Source organism: Pseudopipra pipra, chromosome 7 (genome assembly GCF_036250125.1).
Source record: "Pseudopipra pipra isolate bDixPip1 chromosome 7, bDixPip1.hap1, whole genome shotgun sequence".
NCBI classification, from domain to species: domain Eukaryota; kingdom Metazoa; phylum Chordata; class Aves; order Passeriformes; family Pipridae; genus Pseudopipra; species Pseudopipra pipra.
In genome coordinates this window covers 7,598,452-7,617,134 of record NC_087555.1, presented here as the reverse complement: position 1 = coordinate 7,617,134, position 18,683 = coordinate 7,598,452, and the positions used below count along the sequence as shown (strand labels likewise).

The 18,683-nt window shown below is 42.9% G+C and overlaps 1 protein-coding gene across 38 annotated transcripts in view; it reads left to right on the top strand.

Moving 5' to 3' along the window:
- The window catches only part of LRRFIP1 (LRR binding FLII interacting protein 1), a 112,834-nt gene that overhangs the window by 64,019 nt on the left and 30,132 nt on the right, over window positions 1–18,683 (top strand). For 12 of the 38 annotated variants that reach the window (XM_064660412.1, XM_064660414.1, XM_064660417.1 and 9 more), the window contains 6 exons: window positions 863–895; window positions 1,962–2,009; window positions 5,336–5,392; window positions 8,864–8,944; window positions 11,157–11,222; window positions 14,585–14,662. The exons of 7 other annotated variants lie outside the window; for them this stretch is intronic. In XM_064660412.1, the coding sequence (XP_064516482.1) occupies window positions 863–895; window positions 1,962–2,009; window positions 5,336–5,392; window positions 8,864–8,944; window positions 11,157–11,222; window positions 14,585–14,662 (363 nt within the window). Of the gene's footprint in view, window positions 1–862; window positions 896–1,961; window positions 2,010–5,335; window positions 5,393–8,863; window positions 8,945–10,190; window positions 10,236–11,156; window positions 11,223–14,584; window positions 14,663–18,683 lie in introns of all 38 variants that reach the window. 19 more of the 38 variants (XM_064660404.1, XM_064660403.1, XM_064660398.1 and 16 more) reach the window with 14 other exon arrangements.

The window sequence follows — 18,683 nt, the reverse complement described above, 5'->3', positions numbered from 1 at the left end:
TGCTAGAGGTTGCTTTTTGAACCCGTGCTACTCTTCTGTACAGGAAGTTTTCACTGAAATGAGCCAATATTGGACATTCATTTCTCCCTAAAACTTTACCACCCTACTAATCTGTGCGGGTTTTACTCTGGGGTTTTTTCCTGGAATGTTTTTTTAAGTGGATGTCTGGATTGCAGGCACCAGAGATCTGCTGAGGTAGCTTTTGGGGAACTGGCCTGGATGCTTCTGGCAGAGCAGCCAGTGCTACGTCCTGCAAAACCACTGGAGATGTTGATCATACCAGGCCAGCAAATTGAAGCTCCACAGCCATGACTGTGCTGTAAACAGTGACCTGGGGTGCCAATAGAATGCTGGCTTGGGTATGTGTGTGTCTCATCAGCTGCCACCAAGGGGCTTCTGCAACAGCTTTTCTGTTGCTCATCCTGAACCCATCAACAGAATCTGTTTCAGGAGTTCTGCAAGCTCAATTCTTTATCGTGCAGATTTTTCTAGGAAAGCTCAGTAACATCACCCTGTGTTTGTTGAGCCTGTCTTCAGTCTCCTTTCTATTTCAGTTGTCCTAGTTCTCCCACTTCTCAGGTGGCTGTCTCTAAAATCCAAGACCATCAGCATGAAATACTGTTGTGGTAGTAATCACTTGTGATGTAATCTGTGCATTTTCCACGTTTTGTTTGCTGCCACGTTCCTCCTTGTGCCTTCGTGCAAGAATTCCTACATTATCAAAGTTCTTTAGTTGGGATTTACATCTCTGTGCCTATTTTTGTGTCTGTGTGTTTGGTTTGGGGAATTCTTTTGATTGCCATAACTTGCTTGAGTGTTTTCCTTTGTGTTCTGATTTTCCTTTCCTCTCATGCCTTTACAGTCTCATTTGGAATATGCCAGCACCTACCCAGTGGTGAGAATAGTCTGCAAGCTCTGCAGTGTGTGTGTTTAAAAACTAATAATGAAGAAGAAACTAACACAAGTTGTGATAACTTATCTGAGATAAGGATCTGGAAGGATCCTGAGACAGTTTGTGGTGTGTGATGTGAAGATGCCACTTCCCTCTCCTACTGCTCTGACGCAGTTCAGACGAAGAGCGACAAGTGATTAGAGGTGTCTGATCCAGGTCTAGCTCAGTAGTTACCATAGGACAGAGCAGAATGGCCTTTATTTCCCCTGACAGACTGTCTCTGTTACAGTCTGTCCATCGTTTGGCCTGATGCATCTGGATTTATTTCAGCATAGATCTGGAAAGGATCTTATAAACTCGTTCTGAATAGATCTAGCAAAGGTGATGGGACAAACACACTGCCTACCAAAGCTGCAGCTTGTGTCGAGCTGTTACCTTCACTTTGGGGAACAAAATCAAACTAATAATAATACAAGGAGAACAAGTATTTGCTCCTGTGAACGCTGAGGTAAAGCTGACTCTTGGAAGAACAGAAAGGGACAGTGAGGATTGGGACTTTAATCTCAGTTTAAAATATTTCCTGATGCCTCGTGGCAGTGCTGTGTTGAAATAGAGGTGCTCAGTGTCCGCAGTTTTATAGATTCTCTAGGGTTTTCACTCTCCTTCATTCCCGGCACTATTTTCAATTAGGAGTGCAGTGTATCTATTTGTCCATGACCTACATACAGCAATAGTTCAAACACATTTGGATTTTGCATGGATGTATTGATGTAGTAAGTATGGACAGCTGGTAGCTCTTTTAATTGACTTAACCCAGCAAGCGTGAATGGTTTTAACTGTGGCTACTAAATTTAACAGCACTATCATCACTTTTAACAATATTCTCTAATAACTGGGCATTTGACTCCGAAATTTGATTTTTTTTTCCTGTGTGCTCACTGAGCTGTGTTGTGTAGAGCTGGAGGAGAACTGGACTGATGTTTCTGCATGTGGACGTGCATGCCTGGCTGCGGATAGGTGTGCATAAACTCATTGATCTTCTCATCCTGCATTCTTAATCTCACTGCAGGCTGGATTAGAGAATGAGAGGACCAAAAAGAAGAACTACTCCAAAGCAGTATGTATCTTGACTAACTGCCTCAGAGAGGTTTTTTTGCATAAAAACCCACTGTGATAGACAAAGAGTATGTTCCAGAGCTCACCAGCCCAGTGTCAAGGATATGGTGTAACTATCAGGATTTGTTGGGTCTGCACAAATAGTGACCATCAGTTCATGGGCATAATATGGAATAATCTAAACCCTTATGTCAGTGTTGTACATAAAGGACATGTGGCAAAACTCAAAACCTAACTTGAGCTACCTAAGTTGAACTTTGTTATTACACAGCAATATTGAGAGCCTATAACAGAATCACAAAATGGTTTGGGTTGGAAGGGGCATTAAAGATCATTTTGTTTCATTTGCCTGCCATGGGCAGGGACACCTTCCACTAGACCAAGTTGCTCCAAGCCCCATCCAACCTGGCCATGAACAGTTCCAGGGATGGGGCAGCCACAGCTTCTCTGGGCAACCTGTGCCAGGGCCTCACCACCCTCACAGGGAGGAGTTTCTTCCATATATCTAGCCTAAATTTCCCCTTTTTCAGTCTGAACCCATTATTCCTTATCCTGTCACTACAGTTCCCAATGTATGGGTGCCTTACTAGCACCTGTACAAATAGGGCATTACTTAGAGCACCACGAAAGTGGGTCTGGAGGGAGGATAAAGGATAATGTGCTTTCACACAGTGAAGATTTTATGGGGAGCAATTCTAGGGCAGAAAAGGGTACACAAGAGAGGGCAGAGTGGTGTATGGCTGTGGGGGGAAGGCTCCTCATTACAGGAAGAGGTTGCCAGGCTGGGTTGGGGTTTTTCAGTACACTGGAAATGAGCAGAGACTTCTCTGAGGAGCAGAAGTTGGATGTGGGATTGAGAAAGCCTGAAGGAGCAGCGTGAACCACAGTCTGAGGTAAAAAACATTACAAGTAGAAATGGATATAATGGCAATAAGGTGGTTTTCTGTGTCTGTGAAAAACAGAGAGGAATGAGAGTCAATGGCATGTGAAGGGAGAACAAGTAAATCTGAGTACTTTTGGCCTCTCTAGTATGCAATTTTATTTGTTAAGGTTTTCATGAGGGTTAGGGTTCGTGTGTTAACATAGCAGAGAACAAAGGTCAACAAGGTCTGATAAAACTGACCCTGCTCTTCCAGAGCTGTCTGGAGCATTTGTCTTCAAAAATATGCACTGGAGACGTTTCTGGAGAGGATGGGTCATAGCAGCAAGGGAAATGACCTGAGCTATGGGGTTTCAGTCTGAAATCTGAAAGACACCAGGGCAGATGAAACAAATTCCTTTAGAAGGGCCTGAACTCTAAAGTGATAAAAAATTAACCTGGATTTGTAGAAAATTAATTATGTCAAATCAACTTAACTTCCCTAAGCAGGGTAATTATTTAAGGGCATAAAGGAGAAGCATGAGATGTTACTATAGCTTGACTATAAGGCTCTTGGCATGTCTGTACATGACATTAAGTGAAACCTTGGGCCAGATCTAGTCCTTGTTAAAGGAATGTACTGTTGTAAAAGGAATGAAAAATAACTGTTAGAAAATGAGACAGCTGGAAAGGATCTCAACTGGTCTGTTCCCATCTAAGAGCATATCTGGTTTTTTTTAAAGGGGAAAAGCAGTTCTGCAGGAGTCTCTATTGCCTGGCTGTCAAAGTGCAGGGAGTGAAGGCAGTTTCATATGAGGTTAGACTGAAAATATTGATGATGAATAGGAGACAACTTGTCAAAATTAAATAACTGAGGAATGATATGAATAAATGAGGAATACCACACCTGGGAAAAAAGAAGTTACTATTACAAAGTAATAGGACGGTCCAGATAGTGATCTGAGGTTTCATTTAGTCAGTATTACACAGCTGAAAAAAGCAAACTTAATTCCTCAGTGTAGTAATAAAAGGAGTGGTGGAAGTAATAGTTCTGCACAGTGCTGTTGAGGCTGAGCTGGAGTATTGCCTTCAGTTGCTGAAGATCCATTTTAACCATTCTTCAGGGAAGTGTTAGAGAAATTCAAGGAGCCTTAAAAAAGAAAAGCTAGTAAAAACTGGAAAGGAGCCAAGCTGTGTGAGAAGGCTTTAGAAGTACTTCAAACCTTTTCTTCTTGAAAAAAGAAACTTGGATGTTTGCCCTCCATTTGGGGTGATAATACTGCATTTCAATAGAGAATCTAAGCGTTTCTTTTCCCAGAAGTGTGTTCCCAGCTTGGCTCTAAACTGATTTCCAAGTTAATTTGTTTAATTTTTCATGGAAGCCACTGTATAGTAGATGATAAATATTTTGCTTGGAAATTGAATCAGATTGGTTTTAATGGATTTTCATTTCAGGAATGTATTAAAACTTGGAGTTCAGAACTTCATTTGAATAGAAATGCTAATTAAATTTCCACTAAAACCCCCACCTCAAACACACAGAGTGCTTCCTCATTTTCAGTGTTAAACCAGGGCTGCTCATTGTGAGGTGATGCCAGAACAGTGAATTGCTGGAGAAACCTGAGCTTTTAATGGTATTGATTGAGGTCACTTTTGGGTCTGTACTCTCTTCTTCAACATTGCATTTCCAGACTAAAAACTGAGTTGTGGTGATCGTTTTGTTTTATTCCCGGAGCTGCTGCCATAGGGATTTGAAGCATCTCACCCTGCTTGAGCTTGTTTTTGCCTCCTCCGAGGGAAAACAGCTCGATGACAACAAGGCTGGCCATGAGGAGGACAGCTGAGCCAACCCAAATCTCTTATTAGCCTTTGGACTGCCATGCAAAATACTGGGATGTGGCAGATGGCCATTGCCTGGGTTTAATTTTGATGCTCAAAATTAAAAGGAAGAGCTAAAAAGAAGAGAATTCATACATCAGTGCATGCTTACTAGGCTGAATTTCTCAAATATAAATTTAGAATGAAGTCTTTTGCTGCAATTTCCTGCATTTTAACTGCTTAGCTGCCTGAGGTATAAGTAACTATAGTGATATATATCTTTGATTGTAGTCTCTAATCCCCTTTTTGTCCTGTGTTCCCCTCACAGAGTGTTTGAAGAGATGGGGGCTATAGAGCAGTGATGATGGGGGAGGCAAAAAAAAAAAAAAAAAGAGTCAAAAAAAGCAGGCAGGAGTATCCTTGACATTTTTGGCTGGTATACAGGTACTGACACAAATGTTCGTGTCCTCATGTTTGAAATCATGACCCCATCCTGCACTTCTCCTGTTCCTGGTGTATCTTTGAAAAGTTCTGTCTCTGCCTTTGCTTTTTGTAAGTGATGACATTTGCTTAAAAATTCCCTTTTGGGTCTGCGTCAATTTTTGTCTCTCCTTTTTTTTCTTTCCTTTTTTCCTTTCCTTCCATAACAGACCAATGGTTATGAGGAAGACGTGTATGGATCATCCCAGAGTAGAAAATCTAGCAGGGTTAGTAGATGACTTATATTGCTATAAAATTATATTGCTCTATTTAATGGGATTAAAGCTAATCAGCAAATTCTTTCCTGTGGCAAAGCAGGCTTTTCCTGCGTTGCATGTTGTGGGTTTGGAGTTTGTCAGACACGGAGGTGCAGCACTGAGCTGGATGGGAAATAAATAACAAAAAATCAGGCCATGAGTGGGAAGGGAAGTCTCTGAATTTGGTACAAGTAGAACTTGGAAGGCAGAACTGCTTAACTGGTAAGCAAAATTGGGTAAAAGTTAAAATTGTGACAAGAAATAGATTGGCAGCACCTGGCATGGAGGATTTCCACATGCTGGACAACAGAATGATTGTTATTCAACTTTGTCAAACATGCTCTTGTCAAAAAAAAAGCTTAATTATTAACTCCATTGTGCGTATGCGGGTCACAATGTTCCCTTCTGTTCCAGCACAAGTGTTGTGTGTCAGTTATAGCAGCTCATCGTCCTCCTTTGTTAAATATTGGGGTTTGTGATTTAATGATTTAAAGGGACTGCCTGAAGCAGAGCCCGGGGGGCAGGGAGGGAAACTGTTTGGGTTCTTTTACTTGCCTTTATTTTAACAAGGCCACATAAAAGCTCAGAGCCTGGTGATCTTTGTGCTATCGGTACTTGTAAAGAAATTTAGTGGTATGCAGACTAAAGCTCTGTTTCTGGGGGGAGAATAAACTCCCGTTCAGACTCCATTTAGCCAAGTGTTTGAGCAATGTATGCTAAACATGAGATAGAGTTCAGGGGGTTACTTTGTAAGCATGAAGTTAAGCAGATGCTTGGATAAACAGTGAAACGGGACCTTATATTTCATGTCCATTTTAAATTGTTGCTGCCATCTAGTTTTATGCATTTAGCTCGTGTATGTTGATAAGAGACAATGAAATACTGTTGCTTAAACTGTTAACAAAACAGCATGTCCTGTTGTTGGCACTCTTGCTGGACAGTTTGACGAGTTCAAGGAGCTTTGTTATGCAGTACTTGTGACAAATGATGTTCTTATTCTTTACTGACATACTCCAGTGCTCCAAGGACTGCAGGGAGAGCAAAAGACCTGCAGGATTGTCGTCCAGGGAAAAGGGGTTGTTTGACTTCCATTCAAGTAATTTAAAATCATCATGATATTAGGGTTTGCAGTAAGTAGGGAGGTTTAGTCTGTGTAGAGCTTCATTACAACAACATCATTAGTTCCTGGCAGTTTTCATTACTAAAGGTAATTCGGATTAATCATTACTTAGGAGGCAGAGGAAAGTTCGAGGGTAACTCAGAATAGCTGAAACCCAGTTGATGCCAGTCTGGCTAGGATTCACCTCTCTCCAAGAAGCCCAAATCTAACCATAAAGATGTCAAAGTGACAGTGAAAAACAAGAGGAAAATTCTTCAAGTCGCCAGGGAAGGGACGATCTGCTGGTAATAGTTGTTTCCAAAATAGGTGCCCAGTTCTAAGTTACAGAACAGACTGATCTCCATGTGAACACTGCATTTGTAGTGCCACAGGTTGATTCCTTAAATGTGATTAATGCCATGAGTTTAGGTAGTCCACATGCAGATTGCAGGCTCTCTATGTGAAAATGAAAGTAATTTCTTAAAGCTTAGTTTAGTTCAGGTTTCTTTTCAGTGAAAGTCTTATTTTACAAACATTGATTGAAAGGTTTTCACCTGTGGGTTGGTTGTTTTTGTGTTGTTTCTTTCTGAGGCTGGACAGTGATTTGCCTTCAGTCTGTGCCTGTGTGTATTGTGTCTTATCCACACATCTGTTTGCTTGCAGTGACAGAAGTCTGGTGTCAAGGGCAAACAAGTTATTTTAATTTGCCATGGATCTCCCTCCTTTGTGAATGGACTTAACACCTACATGGATCATAGTGATGAGGCAAAGATGAGTTAGGGCTTGTAAGAAGTTGGCTACTGAAAGCAGAGTATCTCGGTTTCCTAGACCCTCTAAAATTACGGGAGAAGTGCAATGTCAGAGAGCAGCTGGAAAAGGAGGGCTCTGGAGTGTAGCAAAGGAGGTGAAGGTGTGAGATCTTCCAGAACAACCGTTCCCACCAGCCTGCACACACCCGTGGGAAAATAAGAAATATAAACAGTGCCTGGGAGGCTTTGAAAATACCTTTGCAACTTCTTGCAGGAGATTGAGCACCCGAGTCATTTCGGGTGGGTGGGGATGTGAGGAGGCAGCATTTCCTCCCTGTCCCTTCGTGCTGCAGCGTGTGCTCACCCCTGAGCACCCCTTCCTGGTGAGCTTTATTCCCTGCCACTTGGCTCCAGGTGCAGCTGGCCCTGGTACAGCACAGAAACTTCCTTAGCACATCTCAGATGTGCTTTTAGGCTGCTCTTTTTTCTGAAAATAAGGAAAATGCAAAGTATACTTCCTAGTATGGCTGTATTCTCCTGATTCCTGTGGCTCTGTAAAATGCATAATGTCTTATATGTGCATTTCCAACCTGCATTCAAAAGACCTGGACTTGCAAATTTAATATTCCTGCATATTAAAAGCAACTGTTTATAACAGCTTAAGTTTTTCACAAAGTCTTGTTGCGTGTTCTATTTAGACACATAACATATCCACAGGGGCTTCTCCTAAAGCTTTTGGGAAGCCAAAATGCTGAGTTGCATTCTGTTATAAATACCCTACTGCTGTCAGCCTCCCTGGCAAGCCCCACGTGCTTGTGTTGAGGTGTTTGCACAGCATAAGTTCTCACAGATAACACCCGGCAGTGGATGAGCTGACCTGGCATCCTACACTCCATACAGGTGCTGGGGAATGCATGCAGATGTTGTATATCATACTGGACAAACAAGGATTTCAGAGGGTGAGGGTGATTTTTTAAGTCCACTGGAGTTGTAAGTCAGTCACTAGTAGTACTTTAAGTGTTTAACTTGGAGTTGAATTAAGATCTCCCTAATTTTGGGGAGACCCAGTAGGTGGACCAAAGTCCCGGGTTGGCTGGATGCAAGGTAGGAAGCTGCATAAAAGAAGGGGTTTAATTTAAATAAGGTGTTTGATTTAGACAGTCTCACTTCCTACAGAAGAGTTTCCACTTCACTCAGCCTTGCTGTATCTGACAGTGGGCTACCCACATTTCCTGCTGGGCACACCCAACAGTTCAGGTCCCTGGCTTTGCTTTCTATCTCCCAGCATCTCACCTTCTGCATCTCTTGTGGGTGTAGCTTATAGGGCATAAGTTCCTCAAGAACTCAGAAGGAAGCTGACCAACTCTCTGACCAGTGCATTTTTCCAGTGCCTGAGAGGGCACAGAGTTCTCACACACCCTCACAGCTTTAATGCAGTTCTCTCTTATTTTGGAACCCGTGACCAATTTGACTCCTTGCAGTTTGTAATCACTTGATTTACTTTTTGCTTCCCATTTAAAGGAATTGAGAACTCAGCTTCATGTTACGAAGCCGAGTTCTCAAGGATTTTTTGTTTGTTTGTTATTAACACAGGCTTCGTACTACTCTGATCTGGGTCTGCACAACAGCGGCTACGCTTCCACATCTCAACTTTCTTCTCAAAATGGAAATTGGGTCTGTTGCCCTCTGGCTTCACCTGGCCTGGACTTGTCCTGACTTCATTTGGATAATACAACCTCTTGTACTTAGGAATCAATTTGGACCAATTGTCAAGAGACTCTGTAGCTCTTTTAAGTAAAACTTAAAAAAAAAACCCCAAACCAAAGCCAAACCAGACCTTTTAAGATTGGAATGAGTAATGGAAAGCTGCTTTAAAAGGAGCACAATCAGTTTTCCTTTGCTGCTCCTCCCTTTCCTACAGTTACTTTGACTGATATTGGCTTCAGTTGGTCTGGAAAAATAAGGGAAATCTTAATTAACTGAAGTTCTCTATTTGAGGCAACTCCTCTGCTCATTATGTCAGTCTAGCGAGCTTAAGACAATCCAGTCTGCATGAAGTGAAATTGCAGGGAAGCAATTCCCAGACTGCTAGAGGAGAATCACTAATGCTATAAAATCCCCAGGAGGTTGGATTGTCCCGTGTGTGGGCAGAGCTCAGCCAGCCCCGTGCCAGCAAGCAGTGCTCCAGCAGTGCTCCGGGCCCACAGCCTGTCCTGGCTGGGAGCAGCAGTCAGGAATATCACAGTGCAGTGATGGGACACTGCAGATGTGGGGGGGGGACTTGCAGCAGGACCTTGCCTGGGCTGGGGACCACTGCTGGAGTTTCCCTTGCACCTAATTCTGCCAGATACAGCGCGTGCTCTGAGTTTAGCTGCTGCATCTCGGGAGCTGTGGTTACTAACAGTGGAACCAACTTGTTTCATGCTCTGACTTAAGTATTTGTAATTTTTTCCTGAACTATTTGGATTTTCTCTGCATTTGTGGATAATAAAATACACAACAGTTGATCTTATATCTGTGTGAAACACTTAAAATGTGTATCCTAACCCTTCTGTGTAGCTTTTTCTCTGGCTTTGGTTGAAGTGGGGAGAAACACCCTTTCTGGCTCCTGTGCACAAATGTGTGTGAGACAATAACAACTTGACAACCTAAAATTGAATTACACTGTTTTGCTTTTGCATGCTGCCGTGTCCTCCCTTCCTGTAGGAAATGCACGTGTCTACTTGGTATTCTTAGTCTTTGGGAGCTGAGAGTTAATGCTTTTATGGTGCAGATGACTAATATTCTCTATACTGGGTTTCCTTCTGTTGTAGTGTAATGATCCTAATTTCTCCCCAAGATGGTTAATTCTGCTGTAGGCGCCTTTTTTTTTTGTTTCAATTTTCTCTGCAAAAAAAAGTTTTGTGCTTGTCTTCCTCAGCCCTCCCTGCTGTACAGCGATGCCCTGCCAGCCAGAAGTTACAGGGTTTGTTGTACTAATGCTTTAAACACAAGTTCTGAAGCCACTCACCTCCAGCCATGCACATGTTGTCTCTTACCTGTCTGTGGTTCCTGTTGGGTCCATTTATCTCATTCTGTGATGTCCGATCCATCCGACTGCATGTGTGCAATGCCGTTCGTACAGGCCTGGATTTGCTGATCATTCCTTTAATTCCTGTTGGAACTGTGGGGTTGTGATGCTGTCACGGGTATCTGTCTGTCTGGAGACGGTTGTCTTAGTTTCCATGTATGAGCAGGAGCAGGACAGAGGCAACATCAATTCTTTCTGGTTGTTTAACAACTAAAAAAAAATCTGTTTGCAAATTTTTTTAGACAAATAGCACCATTTTTATTTAAAATGAGCTTCTCAGAACTTTTTCTCAAAGCTTAGTTAGTGTTTCTACTCCCCTTGTGTTTCCTGAGCCTTGTATCTCTATGCTAAACTGGAGCCAATCTTAAAATACACGTTTTCTTCCTCTTTTATTAGTTTACTAAACTGGCTAGTGAGTTAAGCTCATCAGGTGTGAGTTTTTCCTCTTATTGCCAGCACCAGAAATGAAGGTTTAACAGATTGAAACAATTTAAGAATTGATGTAGCCGTTTTGTTGACAGGCAGTAAAACTGTTGCATTGAACTGAGTGTTGACTTTAACCCCCGGGAGAAGGGTTAGAAGTGCACGATGTGTGATGGACTCGGGGTGTGTGTCAGACTCTGCACGTACCTCGTGGTGTTTCCCAGGTTAGACCTTCCCTTGCATGTTGCTTGTGGTTGCACACAGGAGATGTCCCAGTCCTCTCACATCCTGCTCGTTCCCTCACGTCCTCCGCGCTGCACCGTGTGAGTTTGGAATTCTGCAGCCTGAAAGGTGACCTGCCACTCCTGCGCTGACTCTGTGTTTTAATTGTAGGCGTCTGTGTACGAGGAGAGCGTTTACAGCGGGAGCCGTCGGTATAGTGCCCCTAGTTCTCGTGCTGTAAGATGTTTTCTGCATTTCCCTGCTGTGTGTCTCTGTCCTCCCTTTATCTGTATGTACCAGGACTCAGCCTTTTCTGGGCTGAGGAGCATTTAAGATGAACTGTGTGAGATCCAGAGCTTGCTGCTGCGGGTGTCATAAGTAGTAGCACCGTTTCCAGGAGATTCCATGAAATAAAAAGTGGGTGGTTTGTCTGCAGAGAGGGGAATTTGGCCCTGCTTTGCACTTGGTCTGCAGATAAAACACCCTGAAAAGTGGTACGTGAAGTCCTGTCCCTCGCTGAGACCTAATTCTTCTTTGGAAAACTGAGAGAAATGCAAGTCTAAAAAATAATTAACAAAAAAGTTCAAAATCAGTTCCCCATTAGCAGTTCTATGCTAGCGTGAAGCAAAGGATTTTTGTGAACAAATAGCTTGCTTGGGTTTGTTTCTTGGATTTGTATTCAAATATATTTTATATTCATATACATGCCAACTCATGACAAGTCTTCCAAATTACATGTTCCTGAGAGCAGAGAGCTCTGTCATTGATGGGGAGCAACAATATGGGGAATAACAGTATAAGTTGTCTCCTTTCAGAAAACAGAAACTGCAGGACTTGGTTTACAGATTAGAAGGCAGAAAATACCTTCACCTCTTCTCAAAGAGGGCCTTTGTGTCGTGGTGGGCATTCGAGCCAGGTGGTATGGCTGCTGCTGTTGTGCCCACCTGGGAAAAAAAAATAAAAGCCAGTATTCTTTTGATTCTTAAGTCCTGCCCTGGGGTCCCATTGATTATAAAAAAGACCCCAACCAACCAAAAAGACCCCAGCAAACAAAAATCCACCATCTAAGACCATAAGAGTAAAAAGACTCAGGACAAAGCATTGATGTTAATTTAACCTTAAACATTACATTTTTATTAGCCTGGAGGAGGAAACTCTTTCCAGAATGCTTAGTGAGCACCTGTTAGTCTTTAAAGGGCTGTGCCATCCTCTTGCAGTCCCATTGTTTCATTAGTTGTGCTGTGCATCTTCCTACTGATGTTAAGCTTCAAATTGCTTTTTATTTCACAATTCTGCCTTGATTTCCTTTGTCTGCCTCGGAAAATTCATTGATACTGACCCGTTTGCACTGTTGTGGCAGCAGCCTGCAGTTCAGTGCGTTTGCCACTGAGGCTGAGCTGGCTGTAGACCTGTGTTTTTATGGGATGTTGTCTTACGTTTGGGATTAGTCCCTCGGAGGTCCAGATGATGCACTGCTGCTCTGGGGAAAAATCATTTACAGCGGGCTCTCAGCCCAGGAACTGTTTACAAATCTTTCACCCGCTGTCAGTGGCTTGAGCAGGGAACACTCAATAAAACTCTGGTGCTTGTTCCATCCCAACCCCTTCTTCCATCCCAATCCCACCCTGTGCCACAGGTCTTTGGAAGCCTGTGTGTAACCCAGCTTTTCCAGCTCCTGTTGAATGGTTGCCTGTAGTAATGAGAGAGTTGAAGGAGGAGGGATTTGCTTCCAAGGCAATGACCTTGTCACAATTGCCAGGTTATCTGTGGTTATTTTGATGTCTCTGAACCTTGCAGCACTTTTAACATGTAGAGGGAGTGCCATTTGGGTAGCTGTTCCCAAAGAATGTTTTTGGATGGTCAGGTGAATGCAGGGGGTGAGGCTGAACCCGGCCCTCTTTGGTCTCAGCCAGCTGAACAAGTGCACTTGCTTCCATACCCTGCCCTGCAATGCACAGAATAAATAGGCCCTGGAAGCATTAATGTTGGGCTCATCAGTAATTAATACTTTTTCCCTGTCACACGTTTCAAATTTATTCTAAACCCTTCTTAGGTTAAACATAAACCACTGGTGATGGCCAGGGCTTCTGTGCTCAAACTGCTTAATAAGAAAAGAGAATATAAATTTTTACTTCAGTACTTTATGTCTTTAATTTAGGAATTAGTGTGACTGACAGTAATTGTAAACAGTGTGCAACAGAGTTGTGTATTATGCATATTCTCACCTCTGAAATGAAGCTCAGGTGCACGGAGCCAGTGTCACGTCATGCGAGACATAAAATCCCAGAATGGTTTGGGTTGGAAGGGACCTTAAAGATCATCTCGTTCCACCCCCTGCCATGAGCAGGGACACTTTCTACAAGACCAGGTTGCTCCAAGCCCCGTCCACCCTGACCTTGAACAGGGGTGAGGCAGCCACAGCTTCTCTGTGCAACCTGTGCCAGGGCCTCCCTCTGAGTGTATCCGAGGACATGGCTTGGCCACGTTCTGCCCTGCCTGAGGGCTTGCTAAGGGCTGTATACCTTGCACATAGTGCTTTGTGGTTAGTAACTAAGCTTGTGGTTGTATTCTAGCTGGGGTTATTTCCAGCTTACTGTCTTACCACTTATTAGTGCTGTAAGTTTAATTTCCAGTCAATGCTGTGCTGCTTTGTTAGTGTGACTAAACAGTGTGCTGAAACAGCCCTTCAGTAGCTTGGTGAAGGCCTGGTTGTCTCTGCAGCTGAGAAGTCCAGAGATTCCTGTAGTGGTCAGGTAACATAATAAAAGAAACCTTAAGAAAAGACAGAGTATATGCATCTTAAAAGTATTATAATTCCTTAGGTTTCTCCACTTTTGTATCTGAGGAAAAGTCTTAATCACCTATAAAATAAACTCAGTATTTCCAGAATAAGTTTTAGTTTTATTTCTCTGGCACTTTAAACTTTAATTTCCCTTCTCTACTTCCATTACATTATAACCTCTGGAAATAAAACAGTATAGACACATTCTTTGTGCTTGTCAGCAACAAGCCAGCCCTGTGTGTTCTGCATCACTGCTTAGATGTTTGCTTTTAAGAAGGGCTAAGACTTTCTTTGGCAGGAGATGAAGACTCCAGATGCTGGAAAAGCAGGAGAGATACTCAGTCTCTGAGATGGTCTCAGTTTTTGCTTTAATCCCAGATGGATGGATATTTCTTGCTTTGGCCTGTGGAGCATGGATTCATTTTATATGTGCACAATGTTGGAAACACAGGAAAAAGATTCACCAGAGAACCTCAGAGCTCTTGGAAAGTAGGATGGAGCCTTTTGTATAGAAACTGAGGGTTGTTTACTTGTGACTGGTACCTTAAGAGATATAAATAAATCATTAGTTTTCTGTCATTCAAATAATTTAACCAAAACTCTGCCTGATCCATCAATGGACTTACTATTTGCCTTAAATTTTTAATTAACACTTGAGGTGTCTGCTCTCTTTCACTGCTATTCCTTTGTCCAGCTGCATGAAACCATTTTCGTAACTAACTTCAGCTGTAATGCTCTACATCCTCTCTTGCTTCTCTTCCCAGTTCTAATGCCTTTCTCTTTTCTCTGCTTGCTGTTCCTGGTTTACCTGCGGCAGCCTTCCGAGTACAGCTGCTACCTTGGTTCGGGATCTCGGGCATCCTCAAGAGCCAGCTCTGCTCGGGCCAGTCCAGTGGTGAGCTCCTCTATTTATCTTTGTCCCTGAACTGTTTCATTCCTCTGTTCTTCAAGGTCTGTTTTGTGCTAAGGGGTCGCTGTCCCTCATGAGACAGTTTCTTACGGTATTAATTGGACCTTCTGGGCAACGCTTAAGACAAAGAAGGGGTGAACCAGATGAGATGTTACAGAACCAAAGTAATTTCGGTGCAGATGCACGTGTTTTTACAACAGAAAGTACAGTTTGGACTCGTGTGACAGTGCTAAATTTATTTTAAGTTGGGCATGAAGCACACTGGCAAGGGTATTACGAAAAAGACTGGTGCTAGTACTGCATCTCCTTCAGGGATTAAAATCAGGAAACTCTAAATCTTACTGCAGCATTTATGCAGTTTAGTTTCTCTACATCGAGCAGTTATTTTGGTGTTGTGTTGCTGCAAAGCTGCAGGGTGCTCCAGAGGTTGAATTTGGACGTGTTTATGGGTCTGTAGAGTACCAGGCACTGAAGACCCTTGAGCATGGTGAAGTGCTAGAAGGATAACGTGTACCCAGCATGAATTCCTAAATTGTGGCTGAGCAGGGCTTAAATACTAAAGGCTTGTCCAGCATCTGCTGTTCTTAGATACGAAGTAACTGTCTTCTGATTTTTTAGTGGCATGCTGTGCTTTCTCTTTGTGGTTGTTTCCATTTTGCTGTTTACAACTGAGTACCTTCCCTGATTAATTCCCGAGCTCGAGCTGATAGTGTGGTGACAATAGCAGAGTGGAGCAGGATGTCTCTGAGAGGAAATGTGCAGCTTAAGGTCTATAACAACATTAATTTTCCATAGAGAGTGGGTTTTGAAGCGTTGCACTGAGTTTCAATAAACTGGCTTTGCTTCATGGAAACCTTCCTTTTAGGGAAGTTTTACTGTGCTCTTTCTCCTGGGACCTGTCATGTGTTACCTGCCACATCCCCAAGAAAAAGGGGTGAGGAGGGTGTAAATTAACACACACAACATGCTGCTCTAGTCATAACATCCCGCTGCCTTTGCTGAGAAGCTGGAACTTTAATGCTGTAAATGTTGCCTTAAGGACTAATTAAAAAGGAGTATCTGGATTGGCAAGAAAGCTGCCACATCAACAGCTGAGCTGTAGCACGGACACTTGGGGTGTTCCTCTTTGGGAAGCACATGCAGGCTGCAGTAAGGAATTGCTTTGTGTTCAATGTCCCCATCGTGGGAACCTGCAGCAGAGCTGGAGAGGGACTTTGGACAAGGGCACATACTGACAGGAGCAGGGGAATGGCTTCTCACTGACAGAGGGCAGGGTTAGATGGGATGTTAGAAAGAAATTCCTCCCTGTGAGGGTGGTGAGGCCCTGGCACAGGTTGCCCAGAGAAGTTGTGGCTGCCCCACCCCTGGAAGTGTCCCAGGCCAGGTTGGACAGGGCTTGGAGCAACCTGGTCTGGTGGAAGGTGTCCCTGCCCATGGCAGGGGGCCCGAATGAGCTGAGCTTTAAAGTCCCTTCCAACCCAAGGGACTGTGATTCTGTGCTGGTTCCCCCTTAAAATGTAGTCTGCAATTTGAATACTGATAGAACAAAACTATGTGCTCTGAAGTATTGGTGTTTCTTAAAGACGAGGGTAAAAATTAATTAAAAAAGAAAATTATTTTCACCAGATAATGTATGGCAGCCGGTGAGCTATAAATAAATCAGTATTTCAATTAGTCCCTGAACCTGAGTCCCTGAGCTATGAGTTCTTGCAGTATATAACTTACATTAGTAATACTTCTTAAATGTCTTTGCAAACTGAATTTCAATTATCCCCAAAGCAAAAGTTAATCAGAATAAACAGAGATTCCATTAAAATTCTTTAAGGGTAAGGAGCTGGGTACCCATATGCTGCTGTTGGTTTCCATTTGGTGTTTTTGCATGCAAACCAAGTAATCCATGCAAGTTGCTTATGGGAATCACAGGATGCAGTTTGCCCCTCCTGGGAGCTGCACAAGAGGTTCTCTATTTTAAAATTTTAATTCTCTACATACACTTTGGCCTGTTGGTATGCAAGTGGCTGGGGATGGTTTGCTGTGTCAGCACCAAGGTGCCAAGCTGAATCTGCTCTACAGGGAGACAATAGGCACTTCTTAAACTACTTTTTTTTTTTTAATTAGTGGTTTACTGCAGGGTGTGAAGAGCTTCCCTTATCTCCATGGCCTTGAAAAAGAGCTGAGAGTTAATGCCATAGTGAGTCTAGTTGATCCTCAAAGTCTTTATTACTACACAGGGTCAATACAGCAGCACCTTGTGATAATAATATTATTTTCCCTTTTTTCCCCCTGTATTAAACAGACATTGCTTTACCTGAACTCACATTGAGGAATCACTTGCCTTTTACTAACAGAGGTTTCAAAGCATTTCAATAATGTTTTTGGTTGTATACTTGATCTTGGCAGTAAAGATGCTGAGATAGAGCCCTGTCTTCTCAGCAGGCTCAGCAGTGCATGGCTTCCACTGAAATGTCAGCTGCTGGGAATTCCTGAAGGAAGAATAAAGATCTCCTTGGACGACAGTGATAACCTGAGAGGGGAAAAAAGGGCTGGTTTTGTTTATATCATTAGTCAACATTAGAACTTTTTGTTTCAACATCACTAAACCACAACACTGAGTTGTTTCCTGCCTTAATCATATGGTTTCTTGATTTTGCTTTATACATTTTCTGGAATTTACACACGTAAAGATTCGATTCCAAGTTTAGTTTTTAAATGGCTGGTGGAGGAGAAGGAATAGGGGAATATCTGTTGAGTCGAAAAGCTATTTCCAGCATGCTTGTGTCACTTGAGAGTGGGACAGTTTACAAAATCCAGGTACTCTGATCATTCATGCTGAACACATGATTTTCTTATGATTATGGGCATTATTAGGCAGAAAACCAAAACTGAGCTGTTCCCAAGCCTACCAACTACCATGAGAAATTATACATGGGGAATGGAGAATGATTGACCTTTCTAAATTAAAGCATACAACAGCTAGTCAATGCAGCTCTTAAATTTTTTTCTCAGAATTTTGTTACCTCCTTCTATCACTGTTCACTAAGATTTCAGCAAAACAGTAGTTTTCCTGCTGTGCAGAGCTTTGCCAGCTTGTGTTCTCTATGTTACCATGTTGGTAATACAGGAAAAAGCAGGAAGGTACTTAAACATAACATGTGAATATTTGTCTTTGTAGTTATTTTTACAAATTCACTGTATCTGCATGAAGTTTGCTGTGTGTTTATTTTTCTTTAACATTTTTCCTGTTGCCCCAGGAGTAATCATCTGCTGTCCTTGCAGTCACTGCAGCTATGCAAATATGCTGTTTAATACTAAAGAATTATCCTTATAAAAAATACAGATCTCAAGACTACCAAGAGCAAACAGCAGGTCCTTTTGTGCAGATGGAGGTAAATCCTGTGCCTGAGCTATCGGCATGTTTTGACTGAGATGGGCTTTTAGTATGAATTGTAGAAGTTTGGGGGTTTTAAAATTAAAAAGCTGAATAGACTCAGAGTGCAGGAGTATTTGTCTGAAGGCTTTCTGAGCAAAGGCAGGCAAAATAATAGGAGAGGGCACATTTTGCTACCCTGAGAAGATGATGGTTTATCCTGGCTCTCTCCCTTCCTCTGGAGGCTCAGGCAGTGGGCACGAGCAGTTGGCATCAGATGGACTGGTACCGACAGCAGTGTGAGCGTGTGTAGAATCATGGAATATCCTGAGTTGGCAGGGACTCCCAAGGATTATCGAGTCCAACTCCTGGCCCTGCACAGGACACCCCAACAGTCCCAACATGTCCCTGAAAGCATTGTCCAAATGCTTCTTGAGCTCTGGCAGCCCTGAGGCGGTGACCACTGCCCTGTGGAGCCTGTTCCAATGCCCAGTCACCCTCTGGGGGAAGAACCTCTTCCTGACATCCAGCCTAAACCTCCCCTGACTCAGCTCCAGCCGTTTCCTCCAGTCCTGTCACTGGTCACAGAGAACAGAGATCCGAGCTGCTCCTCGTGAGGGAGCTGCAGACCGTGGTGAA